Raw genomic sequence first — 20830 nt, forward strand, 5'->3', positions numbered from 1 at the left:
CTGCTATTCAGATATAGGCGTACAGAAGGGGGCTAATTCGTACATTTTTAGATCCGACTATTTTGTATAAAGATAAGCGTTAGATTATAGGAGTAACTCTGGTAGGCCTGAAACCGACTTCCTCAGCTCAAGTCAGTTGTAGTGATGTGGCACACTGCCTTCATATCATAGGCCGGCAGTAGCGAAAGCTTAATAATAGCCACACCAAACCTTCACAAATGCTTTTAAACTTTATTAGGTTAATGTCAAAAGTAACTCAAGCCATTGTTTATAGGGAAAATGCGAGCAGAAGAGGGAGTGTAAACCCCCCCCCTCCCCGTAAATGTCCATCTGTCCCTAGCGGACATCGCTCAGTTCTGCCTCCAGGGAAAAATTCATGACAATAAACGTCAACCTGCATTATAATTCAGTTCAGTGCAGTTGTCGTTTATCTATGTCAGTCAGACCCAGTGTTGTGTTTAATTGGGGGGAGTGATGCATGATGAGTCTGTCTGCACATCAGAGCAGGGTTCTCAGACAGACTGGTCCAGCTGATGTTCTGTCTCGAGCTAATCTCTCTCTATCAGACAGACTGGTCCAGCTGATGTTCTGTCTCGAGCTGAACTCTCTCTATCATACAGACTGGTCCAGCTGATGTTCTGTCTCGAGCTAATCTCTCTCTATCAGACAGACTGGTCCAGCTGATGTTCTGTCTCGAGCTGAACTCTCTCTATCATACAGACTGGTCCAGATGATGTTCTGTCTCGAGCTGAACTCTCTCTATCATACAGACTGGTCCAGATGATGTTCTGTCTCGAGCTGAACTCTCTCTATCATACATACTGGTCCAGCTGATGTTCTGTCTCGAGCTGAACTCTCTCTATCATACAGACTGGTCCAGATGATGTTCTGTCTCTACCTGAACTCTCTCTATCATACATACTGGTCCAGCTGATGTTCTGTCTCGAGCTGAACTCTCTCTATCATACAGACTGGTCCAGATGACGTTCTGTCTCGAGCTGAACTCTCTCTATCAGACAGACTGGTCCAGATGATGTTCTGTCTCGAGCTGAACTCTCTCTATCATACAGACTGGTCCAGATGATGTTCTGTCTCTACCTGAACTCTCTCTATCATACAGACTGGTCCAGATGATGTTCTGTCTCTACCTGAACTCTCTCTATCAGACAGACTGGTCCAGATGATGTTCTGTCTCGAGCTGAACTCTCTCTATCATACAGACTGGTCCAGATGATGTTCTGTCTCGAGCTGAACTCTCTATCATACAGACTGGTCCAGATGATGTTCTGTCTCGAGCTGAACTCTCTCTATCATACAGACTGGTCCAGATGATGTTCTGTCTCGAGCTGAACTCTCTCTATCAGACAGACTGGTCCAGATGATGTTCTGTCTCGAGCTGAACTCTCTCTATCCTACAGACTGGTCCAGATGATGTTCTGTCTCGAGCTGAACTCTCTCTATCAGACAGACTGGTCCAGATGATGTTCTGTCTCGAGCTGAACTCTCTCTATCAGACAGACTGGTCCAGCTGATGTTCTGTCTCTATCTGTTTCTGATGTCAGAAGGTGAATTCACCAATTTGTAAGGCGCTCTGGATAAGAGCGTCTGCTAAATGACTTAAATGTAAATGTAAATGTTTCTCCGTCTTTATGTCTCTCTTGTCTTTACCAGTCTGTATGTCTACCTCTCTCTTTCGCTCTCTTTCTCTCTCTCTCGCTCTTTGTAACGCAGGGAGAACTCAGGTGTTGGCACGCTGCTTGTGTGTGTATCCGTGCATGCGTGTGTGTGTGTGTGTGCGCGTGCGCGCGCGCGCGTGTGTTTTTGGCCACTTACTGCAATGAGGGCTGCGATAGAGACCGTGTAGTAGGCGGAGTCTCTGAGTAGTGTCCAATGGGAGAGCTTCACAGCCTAGAGACAGATGGAGAGAAGACAAACAGGACACAAACAAAAGACACAGCATTATCACACTGATGAACTGCAGTCAAGCATACCCTCATGATAGCACTTTATATTGCCGGCGGTTTGGCCCAACAATAACGATTACAGCTCCAGCTCCCTCATACACGAAGTGCTCTTGAGTTGACCTGAATAGATCCCACTGCGTAGAAAGGACAAGCAGGCAGTGCTCACCTCCTCCAAAAAGGTGTCGGTGTATTCATTGATTTTACATAATGATATGCAGCACAGGCAGCCTACCACACAGTGACTAATGCGTTATAGAGCCCGTATTTAGTATGCAAATCAACCCACACACACTACTACAGTGAAACACATATCTTCCTTAGAGAAACACAGTCAAGCTGTGCTGTAGAGAAAACTCCTACAGTCATGTCATGCTAGACAGCACCAACAGATCTGGGATCAGGCTATCCAAACTGTTAAGCACATCATGTCTTCCTATGAGAAACACGTGCCAAAGTCTGGTCCCAGATCTGTTGCTGTATAGCCAGAATAGACCGTACGACCGTACGAGCTAGCAAGATGGTACAAACTGATCTCTACTAGATCAACAATAGTGAGGAGTATTAAGATGACTTTACAGTAATACACTGTATTCCTGGCAATATTATTAAGATGACTTAACAGTAATACACTGTTTCCTGGCAGTATTAAGATGACTTTACAGTAATACACTGTTTCCTGGCAGTATTAAGATGACTTTACAGTAATACACTGTTTCCTGGCAGTATTAAGATGACTTTACAGCAATACACTGTTATCTAGGAGTATTAAAATGAATTTACAGTAATACACTGTATTTCCGGCAGTATTAAGATGACTTTACAGTGATACACTGTTTCCTAGGAGTATTAAGATGACTTTACAGTAATACACTGTTTCCTAGGAGGTTAAGATGACTTTACAGCCATACACTGTTTCCTGGCAGTATTAAGATGACTTTACAGTAATACACTGTATTTCCGGCAGTATTAAGATGACTTTACAGTAATACACTGTTTCCTATGAGTATTAAGATGACTTTACAGCAATACACTGTTTCCTGGCAGTATTAAGATGACTTTACAGTAATACACTGTATTTCCGGCAGTATTAAGATGACTTTAAAGCAATACACTGTTTCCTGGCAGTATTAAGATGACTTTACAGTAATACACTGTTTCCTATGAGTATTAAGATGTATTTACAGTAATACACTGTTTCCTAGGAGTATTAAGATGACTTTACAGTAATACACTGTTTCATAGGAGTATTAAGATGACTTTACAGTAATACACTGTTTCCTATGAGTATTAAGATGACATTACAGTAATACACTGTATTTCCGGCAGTATTAAGATGACTTTAAAGCAATACACTGTTTCCTGGCAGTATTAAGATGACTTTACAGTAATACACTGTTTCCTATGAGTATTAAGATGTATTTACAGTAATACACTGTTTCCTAGGAGTATTAAGATGACTTTACAGTAATACACTGTTTCATAGGAGTATTAAGATGACTTTACAGCCATACACTGTTTCCTATGAGTATTAAGATGACATTACAGTAATACACTGTTTCCTGGCAGTATTAAGATGACTTTACAGTAATACACTGTATTCCTGGCAGTATTAAGATGACTTTACAGCAATACACTGTTTCCTAGGAGTATTAAGATGACTTTACGGTAATACACTGTTTCCTGGCAGTATTAAGATGACTTTACAGTAATACACTGTTTCCTAGGAGTATTGAGATGACTTTACAGTAATACACTGTTTCCTGGCAGTAGGCTTTTACTTCCTTACATAATGGACAATCTGAGATCAAATCACTATGGCTGCCCCCTATCATGTAAATGTTATGTCACCAGGGAGTATATCATGTTGGGTTCAGGCTTGGCACGGCATGGTGCAGGGATCTGGACAGGGAGACTACATGTTACAGTAGGCCAGTAAGGCAGGCTACAGATGTGATACCGTAACTGTGGTCAGTTCAGAGTCATTATATAGGGTGTACTGTACGTGCAAATGTACATGTACTCAATTTGTATACAGTACGGAGTATACATGTTGTTGTTATGGATATTCTTGGACAACAGATATGGACAATAGATATGGACACTGTGTGTAGCCTACATTATGTCCAAGAGGCTTCTTATCTCTTACTTTTTAAAATCTATATTTTTTTAGGTATTTTCTTAAAACTGCATTGTTGGTTAAGGTCTCGTAAGTAAGCATTTCACTGTAAAGTTGACACCTGTTGTATTCGCCGCATGTGACCAATACAATACGATTTGAATGCGTGTCTATACATCTGTATTCTGTAGATATGTGTGTGTGTGTATGTACTGCGCTGTATTGAGATATACCAGCAAGTCAAAATACCAAGAACTCATTCAGGAGCCACGTTTTTCTAAAATGACCTAGCAGTATGACATCATACCTGGCCAGCAAAGATTCCACACACTCCGATGATGCAGAGGATGTTGAAGACTGCTGACCCCACAATGGTCCCCACACCCACATCTCCTTTAGTGATGAAGACCCCTGCGGAGAGGGACACACATGTACACACGGTATGACACGGCACTTTGTCCTTGTGTAACATGCGGTCTACTCCGGCAGATTCTGACGTCGCTAGTCTTAGCGGCGCTGTGGGTGTGTTTGTGTGTGTGTGTCTTCTGCGTGTGTGTGTGTGTGTGTGTGTGTATAGTGGCCCTGGATGACTGGATGTGATACATTGACAGTGGGATCAAACAACTGCCCCCAGCTGTCACAACACATATAAACAGCTCAGCCACGTCAAAGGGTTAAACTAAACTACAGAGTCTTGTTCTAAAAACCGTCTCTGTTTACAGTGAACACAACAGTCTGCTTCTAATCCACAGTGTTATCAAAAGTGCCAATCTAAAATACTGACGTCAGTCAGCGCACTGCTTCTCATCAGCTTCTCATCAATGTTCATTTCAACTCAATCAATTGGATTAACATGTAATGTGTTGTTAATCCCTGTGTAGGTTCCTCTTCTACTGGATCGTGTGTGTTTTGTGTTACCTATGACAGAGGTGAAGAGTTCAGGGGCGGAGCTTCCAGCGGCCATAAAGGTTGCCCCTGCTACATCCTCGCTGAGATGAAGACGCTAGAGAGAGAGAGACAGAGAGAGAGAGAGAGAATGAGAGGGAGAGAGAGAGAAGAAACGAGAGAGAAAGAGAATGAGAGGGAGAGAGAGAAGAAACAAGAGAGAGAGAACGAGAGGGAGAGAGAGAGAAGAAAAAGAGAGAAAGAGAGATAGAAAGAGAATGAGAGGGAGAGAGAGGGAGAGCGGGAGAGAGAGGGAGAGAGGGAAAGAGAACGAGAGAGAAAGCGAGAGAGCGAGAGAAAGAGAGAGCGGGAGAGAGAAAGATAGAGTGAGAGAGGTAATATATAGACAAAAGCAGAAGTTGAGACTTGTCAACAGAAGCTTCACAGTATATCAGTGTAACACTGTAATAAGATGGAAGTGGCACAGGATCCAATACGTCATTGAGAGGAATACCGCAGACTAACCCTTGACCCTGAACTGAACTGCGACCCTAACACACAGAAGGACAAACAGCAACATAAGCACATCTTAACCACATCTTGTTTTTACTGCATCCCAAATGACACCCTATTCCCTATATAGTGCACTACCTTTGACCAGGGCCCATAGGTTAGTAAACTACATATGGAATAGGCTGCCTTTTGGGATGCAGACTCTGTCTTTGTCCATACTTACCTCACATATCTTCTCCAGCGAAGGGACAAAGTAATCGTCACAAACCAAGGCCAGGGCAATGAACATATACATGGCCTGAAAGGAAATAGACACAGAGAGGAAAGATAACAGTGTCCATTGAGTAATAATTTCCGATTCTTCTTGACTTTTGTATCTATTCTCACTGCATTTCTATCTGAACATTCGGTAATATTGCGTAACATTCTGTAAACGGTCTACTCTCCTGAACAGCCCTGAGTAAATATGTTAGAGACACATGGATGGAAACCGCCATCTGAATGTCATAAGAACACACTGTAGATGATGTGTCAGTGATATTGGACTAAACATGGCTTTATAAATGGTGATGGCTAGCCAACAACCTAACTGCAAATCCCACCAAATCATAATATCCAAATCTGGTTTACTATAATACAAAAATCCCTGGTACACTAATATCATTCAAAACAAAAAGACACAGAATTAGTTTACCCACACAGCCACACAGAGACAGAGGGAGACAGAGGGAGAAAAAGATAGAGAGAGAAAGAGAGAGAGGGAGAGAGAGAGGGAGAGAGAGAGGGAGAGAGAAAGAGAGAGACAGAGAGCGCGGGAGGGACAGAGAAAGAAAAAGAGAGAGAAAGAGAGAGAAAGAGAGAGAGAGAGAGAGGGAGAGAGGAAGAGAAAGAGAGAGGGAGAGAGAGAGAGAAAGAGAGAGGGAGAGAGAGAGAGAGAGGGAGAGAGGAAGAGAAAGAGAGAGGGAGAGAGAGAGAGAGAGAGAGAGAGGGAGAGAGGAAAAAAAAGAGAAAGAGGGAGAAAGAGGGGAGAAAGAGAGAGAGAGGTAATACAGGAGAGAGGGAAAGAGAGCAAAAGAGAGAGAAACAGACAGGCAGAGAGAGAGGGAGAAACAGAGAGGCAGAGAGAGAGGGAGAAACAGACAGGCAGAGAGAGAGAGAGGGAGAAACAGACAGGCAGAGAGAGAGGGAGCAACAGACAGGCAGAGAGAGAGGGAGAAACAGAGAGGCAGAGAGAGAGGGAGAAACAGACAGGCAAAGAGAGAGGGAGAAACAGACAGGCAGAGAGAGAAGGAGAAACAGACAGGCAGAGAGAGGGAGAAACAGACAGGCAGAGAGAGGAAGAGATCATAGACACCGCACCGTGGTTGTATAGAAACACAGGTTAAGTAAACCCTTCAACCCTACGTCATAGTGCCATGAGCCTCTGTCTCCATCAATGGGCCTGACTAGGTAGGCGGGCTGGGATGGATTCATGAATTTGGTGAATCAGGGGTCTGAGGTAAAGTACAATCCCTGTTAGAGATTAGAATCTGGGTGTGGAATCACATGGGGCTGAGAAGTTAGAGACAACAACAGATGGCAGTTAACAGAGTTGGAATACTGTGGCAGTATAGCAGCCGTCTCTCTCTCTATCCAGCTATGAAGTCCCGTTATGACTGGGCAGGGTGTGTGTGTGTGTGTGTGGGGGGGGGTTTAGACACAGCATCGTCTCTGTGTTGTCTCTGTTTTTAGACACAGCATCGTCTCTGTGTTGTCTCTGTTTTTAGACACAGCATCGTCTCTGTGTTGTCTCTGTTTTTAGACACAGCATCGTCTCTGTGTTGTCTCTGTTTTTAGACACAGCATCGTCTCTGTGTTGTCTCTGTTTTTAGACACAGCATCGTCTCTGTGTTGTCTCTGTTTTTAGACACAGCATCGTCTCTGTGTTGTCTCTGTTTTTAGACACAGCATCGTCTCTGTGTTGTCTCTGTTTTTAGACACAGCATCGTCTCTGTGTTGTCTCTGTTTTTAGACACAGCATCGTCTCTGTGTTGTCTCTGTTTTTAGACACAGCATCGTCTCTGTGTTGTCTCTGTTTTTAGACACAGCATCGTCTCTGTGTTGTCTCTGTTTTTAGACACAGCATCGTCTCTGTGTTGTCTCTGTTTTTAGACACAGCATCGTCTCTGTGTTGTCTCTGTTTTTAGACACAGCATCGTCTCTGTGTTGTCTCTGTTTTTAGACACAGCAGCCTGTTGCTGTTGCCGGTTGGTTGAGTAAGAGTTTTTGATTGGTTGAGTTTTTTGGAGGGAACAAGGGAATTCCAAGAAATGACATGATGTTTTGACAGCGGACTAATCCTCTCATGCTTACATGAGTGAATGGGGTCATCAAGGCATAATAGCGGTTTTGGAGGGAGAGAGATCCAGTGCCTTCAGAAAGTATTCATACCCCCTGACATACTCCACATTTTGTTGTGCGACAGCAAAACATTTCAATCTTCACCCATCGACACAGTTCATTTTTTGTTGTTGAAATTTTGCAAATGTATTGAAAATGAAATACAGAAATATCTCATTTACATACGTATTCACACCCCTGAATCAATACATGTTAGAATCACCGTTGGCAGCCATTACAGCTGTGAGTCTTGCTGGGTAAGTCTCTAAGAGCTTTCCACACCTGGATTGTACAATATATTTTTTTACATTATTCTTTGAAATATTCTTCAAGCTCTGTCAAGTTGGTTGTCGATCATTGCTAGACAGCCATTTTCAAGTCTTGTCATAGATTTTCAAGACGATTTAAGTCATAACTGCAACTAAGCCACTAGTTCCAGTTTTGTCGCATTGGCAAGCAGCTCCAGTGTATATTTGGCCTTGTGTTTTTGTTTATTGTCCTGCTGAAAGGTGAATTTGTCTCCCAATGACTGTTGGAAAGCAGACTGAACCAGGTTGTCTTCTAGGATTGTGCCTATACATAGCTCTATTCCGTTTCTTTCTATCCTAAAAAAACTCCCAGATGACAAGCATACCAACTGTTTGAAAGTCACCTTTGGCCTCATGGTGAAATCCCTGAGCGGTTTCCTTCCTCTCCAGCAACTGTGTTAGGAAGGACGTCTGTATCTTTGTAGTGACTGAGTGTATTGATACAGCATCCAAAGTGTAATTAATAACATCACCATGCGCAAAGGGATATTCAATGTCTGTTTACTTGTATTTTTTTTTTTACCCATCTACCAACAGGGGCCCTTCTTTGCCAGGCATTGGAAAAAGTCCCTGATCTTTGGGGTTGAATCTGTGTCTGAAATTCACTGTTCGACTGAGGGACCTTTTACAGGTAACTGAAAGCCACGAGCTGAATCGCGTCATTTAAATGAAATGACGTTAAACCAACGTGGAGGCCCATCAAACAAACGGAAATGGTACATGTGCTCCTCTCCTTCCCTACATCTACCCACCCTCTGTATCGCCTATGCCCTCTATCTTGGCCACCTCCACATCCCTGCTCCCTCTGTAGTCTACACCTCAGTTTAGCCCTCTGCCCAACACACCTCCACACATCCTGCCTGCTCACCCTACCATCCGCTTCATCGTCCCACCACACACACGGGCCTCACACACAATTACAAACATACACGTTCCCCAACTCTACCTACTCAACTAGCACCGGCCTCCATCCAGAACTAGTCCACTATATTAAATGGAAGTTCTCCTCTCTCACTCTGCTCAGAGTCTACACCTAAATCTGGTTGTAATTGGGTGTGTATTTCCAACCGGCAATAAATAAAATGCAGGCTGTGCTGACAGGACCCCAGCTAGAGTGGGGAGCACACACACACACACACACGCACCCGCACGCGCACGTGCACACGCACACACACACACACACACACACACACACACACACACACACACACACACACACACACACAGTTGGCAGGCCTCATTCGGTACCAGATGCTGTGTTCTGTTCTGTTCTGTTGTGTTCCTCCAAGCGGGATAGTTTGGACTCGGGGGCCATTTGTTTAGCCTTGGACGGCGGCCCGCTAACAATTATCCCATGGTTCGCACTATGCACAAACACCCAGCCAGCCGAGAAATACAGGGGGCTGACTGAGAGGTTGTTAGTTTTCCACTGTGTTGAGTGAGTGATTTCTTTTTTAATGGGAACTTAAAATAGTTTACTGAGGTGTTGAGAATGTGAAAGGTTGATTAAAGACACACACAGAGACATGGGAAAGGGCATACCTAGTGGAAACGGGGACACCTAGTGGGAAAGGGGATACCTAGTGGGAAAGGGGATACCTAGTGGGAAAGGGGATACCTAATGGAAACGGGGACACCTAGTGGGAAAGGGTATACCTAGTGGGAAAGGGGATACCTAGTGGAAACGGGATACCTAATGGAAACGGGGATACCTAGTGGGAAAGGGGATACCTATTGGAAACGGGGATACCTAGTGGAAACGGGATACCTAATGGAAACGGGGATACCTAGTGGGAAAGGGGATACCTAATGGAAACGGGATACCTAATGGAAACGGGGATACCTAGTGGAAAAGGGGATACCTAGTGGAAACGGGATACCTAATGGAAACGGGGATACCTAGTGGAAAAGGGGATACCTAGTGGAAACGGGGATACCTAGTGGGAAAGGGGATACCTATTGGAAACGGGGATACCTAGTGGAAACGGGATACCTAATGGAAACGGGGATACCTAGCGGGAAAGGGGATACCTAATGGAAACGGGATACCTAATGGAAACGGGGATACCTAGTGGAAACGGGGACACCTAGTGGGAAAGGGGATACCTAGTGGGAAAGGGGATACCTAATGGAAACGGGATACCTAATGGAAACGGGGATACCTAGTGGGAAAGGGGATACCTATTGGAAACGGGGATACCTAGTGGAAACGGGATACCTAATGGAAACGGGGATACCTAGTGGGAAAGGGGATACCTAATGGAAACGGGATACCTAATGGAAACGGGGATACCTAGTGGAAAAGGGGATACCTAGTGGAAACGGGATACCTAATGGAAACGGGGATACCTAGTGGAAAAGGGGATACCTAGTGGAAACGGGGATACCTAGTGGGAAAGGGGATACCTATTGGAAACGGGGATACCTAGTGGAAACGGGATACCTAATGGAAACGGGGATACCTAGTGGGAAAGGGGATACCTAATGGAAACGGGATACCTAATGGAAACGGGGATACCTAGTGGAAAAGGGGATACCTAGTGGGAAAGGGGATACCTAATGGAAACGGGGATAACTAGTGGAAAAGGGGATACCTAGTGGAAATGGGGATACCTAGCGGAAAAGGAGATACCTAATGGAAACGGGGATACCTAGTGGAAAAGGGGATACCTAGTGGAAATGGGGATACCTAGCGGAAAAGGAGATACCTAGCGGGAATGGGGATACCTAGTGGAAATGGGGATACCTAGTGGAAATGGGGATACCTAGTGGAAAAGGGGATACCTAGTGGGAAAGGGGATACCTAATAGAAAAGGGGATACCTAGTGGGAAAGGGGATACCTAATGGAAACGGGGATACCTAGTGGAAAAGGGGATACCTAGTGGAAATGGGGATACCTAGTGGAAACGGGGATACCTAGTGGAAAAGGAGATACCTAGTGGAAATGGGGATACCTAGCGGAAAAGGAGATACCTAGTGGAAATGGGGATACCTAGTGGAAATGGGGATACCTAGTGGAAATGGGGATACCTAGTGGAAATGGGGATACCTAGCGGAAATGGGGATACCTAGTGGAAATGGGGATACCTAGTGGAAATGGGGATGCCTAGTGGAAAAGGAGATACCTAGTGGAAATGGGGATACCTAGTGGAAAAGGAGATACCTAGTGGAAATGGGGATACCTAGTGGAAATGGGGATGCCTAGTGGAAAAGGAGATACCTAGTGGAAATGGGGATACCTAGTGGAAATGGGGATACCTAGTGGAAATGGGGATACCTAGTGGAAATGGAGATACCTAGTGGAAATGGAGATACCTAGTGGAAATGGGGATACCTAGTGGAAAAGGAGATACCTAGTGGAAATGGGGATACCTAGTGGAAAAGGAGATACCTAGTGGAAATGGGGATACCTAGTGGAAATGGGGATACCTAGTGGAAATGGGGATACCTAGTGGAAATGGGGATACGGGGCGGGCGGACGGACGGACGGACAGACGGACGGACAGGCGGACAGACGGACAGACAGACAGACAGACAGACAGACAGAGTAAGATCAAAGTGAAGAAGGCTGAACTCACACACAGGACGTGTAGGGCCACAGCTCCTTCTGTCCTCTCCTTGTGGGTAAACAGATCTGTAGGGAACTCGTGTAAAGCTGGAAGAGACAGAGATTTCGGGTTACACAAGCAAGAGATTGTGTGTGTGTGTGTCTGTGTGGATGAATTGTGTGCGTGTGTGTGTATTCTGATGTCTGTCCTGTGAGGTCAATGCTACTAGCAAGCACAGAACTCATATGAACTGACAAGGGCTGGCCCTGCAGCACCTTGCCTAAAGGTGTGTTTGTGTGTGTGTGTGCATGCCTGCGTCCGTCCATCTGTGAGTGTGTGTCTGTATGACAGTCCTGCAGCATCCTGCCACGGATTGTGTGTGTGTGTGTGTGTGTGTGTGTGCACGCCTCCTGAGAACTGAAAGACCCACCAGAGGAGAAGAGAAAAAGAGATGGAAAAAGTGAAGAAGAGGACAAAGAGAGGGCAGAGAGGAGAGAGTAAAAATAGAGCACAGGATTAGGATATGTAGAGTGAGGAGGAGAGAGGGATGATGAGGAGAGAGGGAGGAGAGGGGGATGAGAAGAGGGGGAAATTATGCGTGGAAAGAGAGTTGGGCTACAAGGGGAGAGGGTACAAGAAGCACTAGAAGCTATCACTCCTTATTGTGCATAAAAAAGTGTGTAAGAGAGAGAAAGAGAGAGGGAAAATGAGAGGGGGGAAAAGAGAGAGGGGGAAATAAAGAGGGAAAAGAGAGAGGGGGAAAGAGAGAGGTGGAAAGAGAGGAGAAAAGAGAGAGGAGGAAAGAGAGGGGGAAAGAGAGAGGGGGAAAGAGAGGAGAAAAGAGAGAGGGGGAAAGAGAGGAGAAAAGAGAGAGGGGGAAAGAGAGGGGGAAAGAGAGAGGGGGAAAGAGAGAAGAAAAGAGAGAGGGGGAAAGAGAGGAGAAAAGAGAGAGGGGGAAAGAGAGAAGGGGAAAGAGAGGAGAAAAGAGAGAGGGGGAAAGAGAGGGGGAAAGAGAGGAGAAAAGAGAGAGGGGGAAAGAGAGGAGAAAAGAGAGAGGGGGAAAGAGAGGAGAAAAGAGAGGGGGAAAGAGAGAGGGGGAAAGAGAGGAGAAAAGAGAGAGGGGGAAAGAGAGGAGAAAAGAGAGAGGGGGAAAGAGAGGAGAAAAGAGAGAGGGGGAAAGAGAGAGGGGAAAAGAGAGAGGGGGAAAGACAGAGGGGGAAAGAGAGGAGAAAAGAGAGAGGGGGAAAGAGAGAAGGGGAAAGAGAGGAGAAAAGCGAGAGGGGGAAAGAGAGAGGGGTAAAGAGAGAGGGGGAAAGAGAGGAGAAAAGAGAGAGGGGGAAAGAGAGGAGAAAAGAGAGGGGGGAAGAGAGAAGAGAGAAGGGGAAAGAGAGAGGGAGAAAGAGAGAGGGGGAAAGAGAGAGGGGTAAAGAGAGAGGGGAAAAGAGAGAGGGGGAAATAGAGAGGGGGAAATAGAGAGGGGAAAAGAGAGAGGAGAAAAGAGAGAGGGGGAAGAGAGAGGGGGAAAGAGAGAGGGGAAAAGAGAGAGGGGGAAAGAGAGAGGGGGAAAGAGAGAGGGGAAAAGAGAGGAGAAAAGAGAGAGGGGGAAAGAGAGAGGGGGAAAGAGAGGAGAAAATAGAGAGGGGGAAATAAAGAGGGGAAAGAGAGAGGGGAAAAGATAGGAGAAAGGAGAGAGGGGGAAAAGAGAGAGGGGAAAGAGAGAGGGGAAAATAGAGAGGGGAAAAGAGAGAGGGGGAAATACAGAGGCGAAAGAGAGGGGGGAAAGAGAAAGGGTGGAAAGAGAGAGGGGGAAAGAGAGAGGGGAAAAGAGAGGAGAAAAGAGAGGAGAAAAGAGAGAGGGGGAAAGAGAGGAGAAAAGAGAGAGGGGGAAAGAGAGAGGGGAAAAGAGAAAGGAGAAAAGAGAGAGGGGGAAAGAGAGGAGAAAATAGAGAGGGGGAAATAAAGAGGGGAAAGAGAGAGGGGAAAAGATAGGAGAAAGGAGAGAGGGGGAAAATAGAGAGGGGAAAGAGAGAGGGGAAAAGAAGAGGGGAAAATAGAGAGGGGGAAAGAGAGAGGGGGAAATACAGAGGCGAAAGAGATGGGGGAAAGAGAAAGGGTGGAAAGAGAGAGGGGAAATAAAGAGGGAAAAGAAAGAGGGGGAAATGAGAGAGGGGAAAAGAGACGAGAAAAGAGAGAGGGGGAAAGAGTGAGGGGGAAAGAGAGGAGAAAAGAGAGAGGGGGAAAGAGAGGAAAAAAGAGAGAGGGGGAAAGAGAGAAGGGGAAAGAGAGAAGGGGAAAGAGAGAGGGGGAAAGAGAGAGGGGTAAAGAGAGAGGGGAAAGAGAGAGGGGGAAAGAGAGAGGGGAAAAGAGAGAGGAGAAAAGAGAGAGGGGGAAAGAGAGAAGGGGAAAGAGAGAGGGGAAAAGAGAGAGGGGGAAAGAGAGAGGGGGAAAGAGAGAGGGGAAAAGAGAGAGGGGGAAAGACAGAGGGGGAAAGAGAGGAGAAAAGAGAGAGGGGGAAAGAGAGAAGGGGAAAGAGAGGAGAAAAGCGAGAGGGGGAAAGAGAGAGGGGTAAAGAGAGAGGGGGAAAGAGAGGAGAAAAGAGAGGGGGGGAAAGAGAGAGGGGGAAAGAGTGGGAGAGTGGGAAAGAGAGTGGGAAAGAGAGGAGAAAAGAGAGAGGGGGAAAGAGAGGAGAAAAGAGAGAGGGGGAAAGAGAGGAGAAAATAGAGAGGGGGAAATAAAGAGGAGAAAGAGAGAGGGGAAAAAAGAGGGAAAGGAGAGAGAGGGAAATGAGTGGGGGAAAAGAGAGGAGAAAAGAGAGAGGGGAAAAGAGAGAGGGGGAAATGAGAGGGGGAAAAGAGAGAGGGGAAAAGAGAGAGGGGAAAATAGAGAGGGGAAAAGAGAGAGGGGGAAATAGAGAGGCGAAAGAGAGAGGGGAAAGAGAGAGGGTGGAAAGAGAGATGGGAAATAAAGAGGGACAAGAAAGAGGGGGAAATGAGAGAGGGGAAGAGAGAGGGGAAAAGAGAGAGGGGGAAATAGAGAGGGTGGAAATAGAGGGGAAGAAAAAGAGAGTAAGTAAAAGGAGAGAAAAATAAGACCTTAAATACCTGTGTTATCCTCTCACTCCACACTTCCTTCCTTCCCTTTCCCTACATTCAATCATTCTCCTTCCCTCTCCCTCCCTCCATTCATTCATTCTCCTTCCCTCTCCCTCCCTCCAATCAATCATTCTCCTTCCCTCTCCCTCCCTCCCTCCATTCATTCATTCTCCTTCCCTCTCCCACCCTCCAATCATTCATTCTCCTTCCCTCTCCCTCCCTCCATTCATTCATTCTCCTTCCCTCTCGCTCCATTCAATCATTCTCCTTCCCTCTCCCTCCCTCCAATCATTCATTCTCCTTCCCTCTCCCTCCCTCCATTAATTCTACTTCCCTCTCCCTCCATTCATTCTCCTTCCCTCTCCCTCCATTCATTCTCCTTCCCTCTCACTCCATTCATTCATTCTCCTTCCGGCTCCCTCCATTCATTCCCCTTCCCTCTCCTCCATTCATTCTCCTTCCCTCTCCCTCCATTCATTCATTCTCCTTCCCTCTCCCTCCATTCATTCATTCTCCTTCCGTCTCCCCCCATTCATTCATTCTCCTTCCGTCTCCCTCCATTCATTCATTGTCCTTCCCTCTCCCTCCATTCATTCTCCTTCCCTCTCCCTCCCTCCTTCCAATCATTCATTCTCCTTCCCTCTCCCTCCATCCATTCATTCTCCTTCTGTCTCCCTCCATCCATTCATTCTCCTTCCCTCTCCCTCCCTCCTTCCAATCATTCATTCTCCTTCCCTCTCCCTCCATTCATTCATTCTCCTTCTGTCTCCCTCCATTCATTCATTCTCCTTCCCTCTCCCTCCATTCAATCATTCTCCTTCCCTCTCCCTCCATCCATTCATTCTACTTCCCTCTCCCTCCATCCATTCATTCTCCTTCCGTCTCCCTCCATTCATTCATTCTCCTTCAGTCTCCCTCCATTCATTCATTCTCCTTCCCTCTCCCTCCATTCATTCATTCTCCTTCCCTCTCCCTCCATCCATTCATTCTCCTTCCGTCTCCCTCCATTCATTCATTCTCCTTCCCTCTCCCTCCATTCATTCATTCTCCTTCCGTCTCCCTCCATTCATTCATTCTCCTTCCCGCTCCCTCCATTCAATCATTCTCCTTCCCTCTCCCTCCATCCATTCATTCTACTTCCCTCTCCCTCCATCCATTCATTCTACTTCCCTCTCGCTCCATTCATTCATTCTCCTTCTGTCTCCCTCCATTCATTCATTCTCCTTCCCTCTCCCTCCATTCATTCATTCTCCTTCACTCTCCCTCCTTTCATTCATTCTCCTTCCCTCTCCCTCCATCCATTCATTCTACTTCCCTCTCCCTCCATCCATTCATTCTCCTTCCGTCTCCCTCCCTCCATTCATTCATTCTCCTTCCCTCTCCCTCCATTCATTCATTCTCCTTCCGTCTCCCTCCATTCATTCATTCTCCTTCCCTCTCCCTCCATTCAATCATTCTCCTTCCCTCTCCCTCCATCCATTCATTCTACTTCCCTCTCCCTCCATCCATTCATTCTACTTCCCTCTCCCTCCCTCCATTCATTCTACCTCCCTCCCTCTCCCTCCATCCATTCATTCTACTTCCCTCTCCCGCCATCCATTCATTCTACTTCCCTCTCCCTCCATCCATTCATTCTACTTCCCTCTCCCTCCATTCATTCTCCTTCCATCTCCCTCCCTCCATTCATTCTACTTCCCTCTCCCTCCCTCCATTCATTCTACTTCCCTCTCCCTCCATTCATTCATTCTCCTTCCCTCTCCATTCATTCATTCTCCTTCCTTCTCCATCCATTCATTCTCCTTCCCTCTCCCTCCATTCATTCTCCTTCACCCTCCCTCCATTCATTCTCCTTCCATCTCCCTCCATTCAATCATTCTACTTCCCTCTCCCTCCATCCATTCATTCTCCTTCCCTCTCCCACCATTCATTCATTCTCCTTTCCTCTCCCTCCATTCATTCTACTTCCGTCTCCATCCATTCCTTCTACTTCCCTCTCCCTCCATTCATTCTACTTCCTTCTTCATCCATTCATTCTCCTTCCCTCTCCGTCCATTCATTCTCCTTCACCCTCCCTCCATTCATTCTCCTTCCATCTCCCTCCATTCAATCATTCTACTTCCCTCTCCCTCCATCCATTCATTCTCCTTCCCTCTCCCACCATTCATTCATTCTCCTTTCCTCTCCCTCCATTCATTCTACTTCCGTCTCCATCCATTCATTCTACTTCCCTCTCCCTCCATCCATTCATTCTCCTTCCCTCTCCCACCATTCATTCATTCTCCTTTCCTCTCCCTCCATTCATTCTACTTCCCTCTCCATCCATTCATTCTACTTCCCTCTCCCTCCATTCATTCTACTTCTCTCTCCCTCCATTCATTCTCCCTCTCCCTCCCTCCCTCCATTCATTCATTCTCCTTCCCTCTCCCTCCCTCCAATCACTCATTCTCCTTCCCTCTCCCTCCCTCCATTCATTAATTCTCCTTCCCTCTCGCTCCATTCAATCATTCTCCTTCCCTCTCCCTCCCTCCATTCATTCTACTTCCCTCTCCCTCCATTCATTCTCCTTCACTCTCCCTCCATTCATTCTCCTTCCCTCTCCCTCCATTCATTCATTCTCCTTCCGTCTCCCTCCATTCATTCCCCTTCCCTCTCCTCCATTCATTCTCCTTCTGTCTCCCTACATTCATTCATTCTCCTTCTGTCTCCCTCCATTCATTCATTCTCCTTCCCTCTCCCTCCATTCATTCTCCTTCCCTCTCCCTCCCTCCATTCATTCTCCTTCTGTCTCCCTCCATCCATTCATTCTCCTTCCCTCTCCCTCCCTCCTTCCAATCATTCATTCTCCTTCCCTCTCCCTCATTCATTCATTCTCCTTCCCTCTCCCTCCATTCATTCATTCTCCTTCCGTCTCCCTCCATTCATTCATTCTCCTTCCCTCTCCCTCCATTCATTCTCCTTCCCTCTCCCTCCCTCCATTCATTCTCCTTCTGTCTCCCTCCATCCATTCATTCTACTTCCCTCTCCCTCCATTCATTCTCCTTCTCTCTCCCTCCATTCATTCTCCTTCTCTCTCCATCCATTCATTCTCCTTCTCTCTCCCTCCATTCCTTCATTCTCCTTCACTCTCCATCCATTCATTCTACTTCCCTCTCCCTCCATTCATTCTCCTTCTCTCTCTCTCCCTCCATTCATTCTCCTTCTCTCTCCCTCCATTCATTCTCCTTCTCTCTCCCTCCATTCATTCTCCTTCTCTCTCCCTCCATTCATTCTCCAGGCTCCTTTCCCCTCCTCTCTTCCTTTTCTCCCTTCATCATCCCACCTCGTCCACCAATCAACAGTTTATTCATGGGCCACCGCTAACATCTGCTCCGAATTTCACCACGTTTCCACTGGAAAGGCCAGCCAGACGGTCAACGTTGTGCTAGCTAGTAGCTAAAGCTAGTAGCTACCACAACCACAGCTTCCACCAATGCTAATAGCTGCCAATACAGTGATGCTATTCCAAATCAAGTCAAAGTTTATTTGTCACGTGCGCCAAATACAACAGGTGTAGACATTACAGTGAAACTCTTACTTCCAGGCCCTTACCCAACAGGGCAAATTTTAAGTAATAAAATAGTTATTAGGTGAACAATACATAAGTAAAGAAATAAAAACAACAGTAAAAAGACATTGAAAATAACAGCAGCGAGGCTATATACAGTAGTGAGGCTATATACAGTAGCGAGGCTATAAACAGTAGTGAGGCTATATACAGTAGTGAGGCTATATACAGTAGTGAGGCTATATACAGTAGTGAGGATATAACAGTAGTGAGGCTATATACAGTAGTGAGGCTATATACAGTAGTGAGGCTATAACAGTAGTGAGGCTATATACAGTAGCGAGGCTATATACAGTAGTGAGGCTATAACAGTAGTGAGGCTATATACAGTAGTGAGGCTATATACAGTAGTAAGGCTATAACAGTAGTGAGGCTATATACAGTAGTGAGGCTATAACAGTAGTGAGGCTATATACAGTAGCGAGGCTATATACAGTAGTGAGGCTATATACAGTAGTGAGGCTATAACAGTAGTGAGGCTATATACAGTAGTGAGGCTATAACAGTAGTGAGGCTATAACAGCAGTGAGGCTATAACAGCAGCGAGGCTATATACAGTAGCGAGGCTATATACAGTAGTGAGGCTATAACAGTAGTGAGGCTATAACAGTATCGAGCCTATATACAGTAGTGAAGCTATATACAGTAATGAGGCTATAACAGTAGTGAGGCTATAACAGCAGCGAGGCTATATACAGTAGTGAGGATATATACAGTAGTGAGGCTATAACAGTAGTGAGGCTATATACAGTAGTGAGGCTATATACAGTAGTGAGGCTATATACAGTAGTGAGGCTATATACAGTAGTGAGGCTATAACAGTAGTGAGGCTATATACAGTAGTGAGGCTATATACAGTAGTGAGGATATAACAGTAGTGAGGCTATATACAGTAGTGAGGCTATAACAGTAGTGAGACTATAACAGTAATGAGGCTATAACAGTAGTGAGGCTATAACAGCAGCGAGGCTATATACAGTAGCGAGGCTATATACATTAGTGAGGCTATATACAGTAGTGAGGCTATATACAGTAGTGAGGCTATATACAGTAGTGAGGCTATAACAATAGTGAGGCTATATACAGTAGCGAGTCTATAACAGTAGTGAGGCTATATACAGTAGTGAAGCTATAACAGTAGTGAGGCTATAACAGTATTGAGGCTATAACAGCAGCGAGGCTATAACAGTAGCAAGGCTATATACAGTAGTGAGGCTATATAAGGTAGTGAGGCTATATACAGTAGTGAGGCTATATACAGTAGTGAGGCTATATACAGTAGCGAGGCTATATACAGTAGCGAGGCTATAACAGTAGCGAGAATATATACAGTAGTGAGGCTATATACAGTAGTGAGGCTATATACAGTAGTGAGGCTATATACAGTAGTGAGGCTATATACAGTAGCGAGGCTATATACAGTAGCGAGGCTATAACAGTAGCAAGGCTATATACAGTAGCGAGGCTATATACAGTAGTGAGGCTATATACAGTAGTGAGGCTATATACAGTAGTGAGGCTATATACAGTAGCGAGGCTATATACAGTAGCGAGGCTATAACAGTAGCAAGGCTATATACAGTAGTGAGGCTATATACAGTAGTGAGGCTATATACAGTAGTGAGGCTATATACAGTAGTGAGGCTATATACAGTAGCGAGGCTATATACAGTAGCGAGGCTATAACAGTAGCAAGGCTATATACAGTAGTGAGGCTATATACAGTAGTGAGGCTATATACAGTAGTGAGGCTATATACAGTAGTGAGGCTATATACAGTAGCGAGGCTATATACAGTAGCGAGGCTATAACAGTAGCAAGGCTATATACAGTAGCGAGGCTATAACAGTAGCAAGGCTATATACAGTAGGGAGGCTATAACAGTAGTGAGGCTATAACAGTAGCAAGGCTATATACAGTAGTGAGGCTATATACAGTAGTGAGGCTATATACAGTAGTGAGGCTATATACAGTAGTGAGGCTATAACAGTAGTGAGGCTATATACAGTAGTGAGGCTATAACAGTAGTGAGGCTATATACAGTAGTGAGGCTATAACTGTAGTGAGGCTATATACAGTAGTGAGGCTATATACAGTAGTGAGGCTATAACAGTAGTGAGGCTATATACAGTAGTGAGGCTATAACAGTAGTATGGTTATAACATTAATGAGGCTATATACAGTAGTGAGGCTATATACAGTAGTGAGGCTATATACAGTAGTGAGGCTATATACAGTAGTGAGGCTATAACAGTAGTGAGGCTATATACAGTAGTGAGGCTATAACAGTAGTGAGGCTATAACAGTAGTGAGGCTATAACAGCAGCGAGGCTATATACAGTAGCGAGGCTATATACAGTAGTGAGGCTATATACAGTAGTGAGGCTATAACAGTAGTGAGGCTATAACAGTAGTGAGGC

General features: G+C 45.5%; 1 protein-coding gene across 1 annotated transcript in view; it reads right to left on the reverse strand.

Moving 5' to 3' along the window:
* The window catches only part of LOC135537056 (sodium/potassium/calcium exchanger 3-like), an 81292-nt gene that overhangs the window by 12656 nt on the left and 47806 nt on the right, over positions 1-20830 (reverse strand). Inside the window, exons 3-7 of the mRNA XM_064963271.1 lie at positions 11745-11821; positions 5702-5776; positions 4999-5083; positions 4388-4491; positions 1834-1908 (exon numbers count right to left, since the gene is read on the reverse strand). Of these exons, the coding sequence (XP_064819343.1) occupies positions 1834-1908; positions 4388-4491; positions 4999-5083; positions 5702-5776; positions 11745-11821 (416 nt within the window). The remainder of the gene's footprint in view (positions 1-1833; positions 1909-4387; positions 4492-4998; positions 5084-5701; positions 5777-11744; positions 11822-20830) is intronic.

This window comes from Oncorhynchus masou, chromosome 5 (genome assembly GCF_036934945.1).
Source record: "Oncorhynchus masou masou isolate Uvic2021 chromosome 5, UVic_Omas_1.1, whole genome shotgun sequence".
NCBI lineage: Eukaryota > Metazoa > Chordata > Actinopteri > Salmoniformes > Salmonidae > Oncorhynchus > Oncorhynchus masou.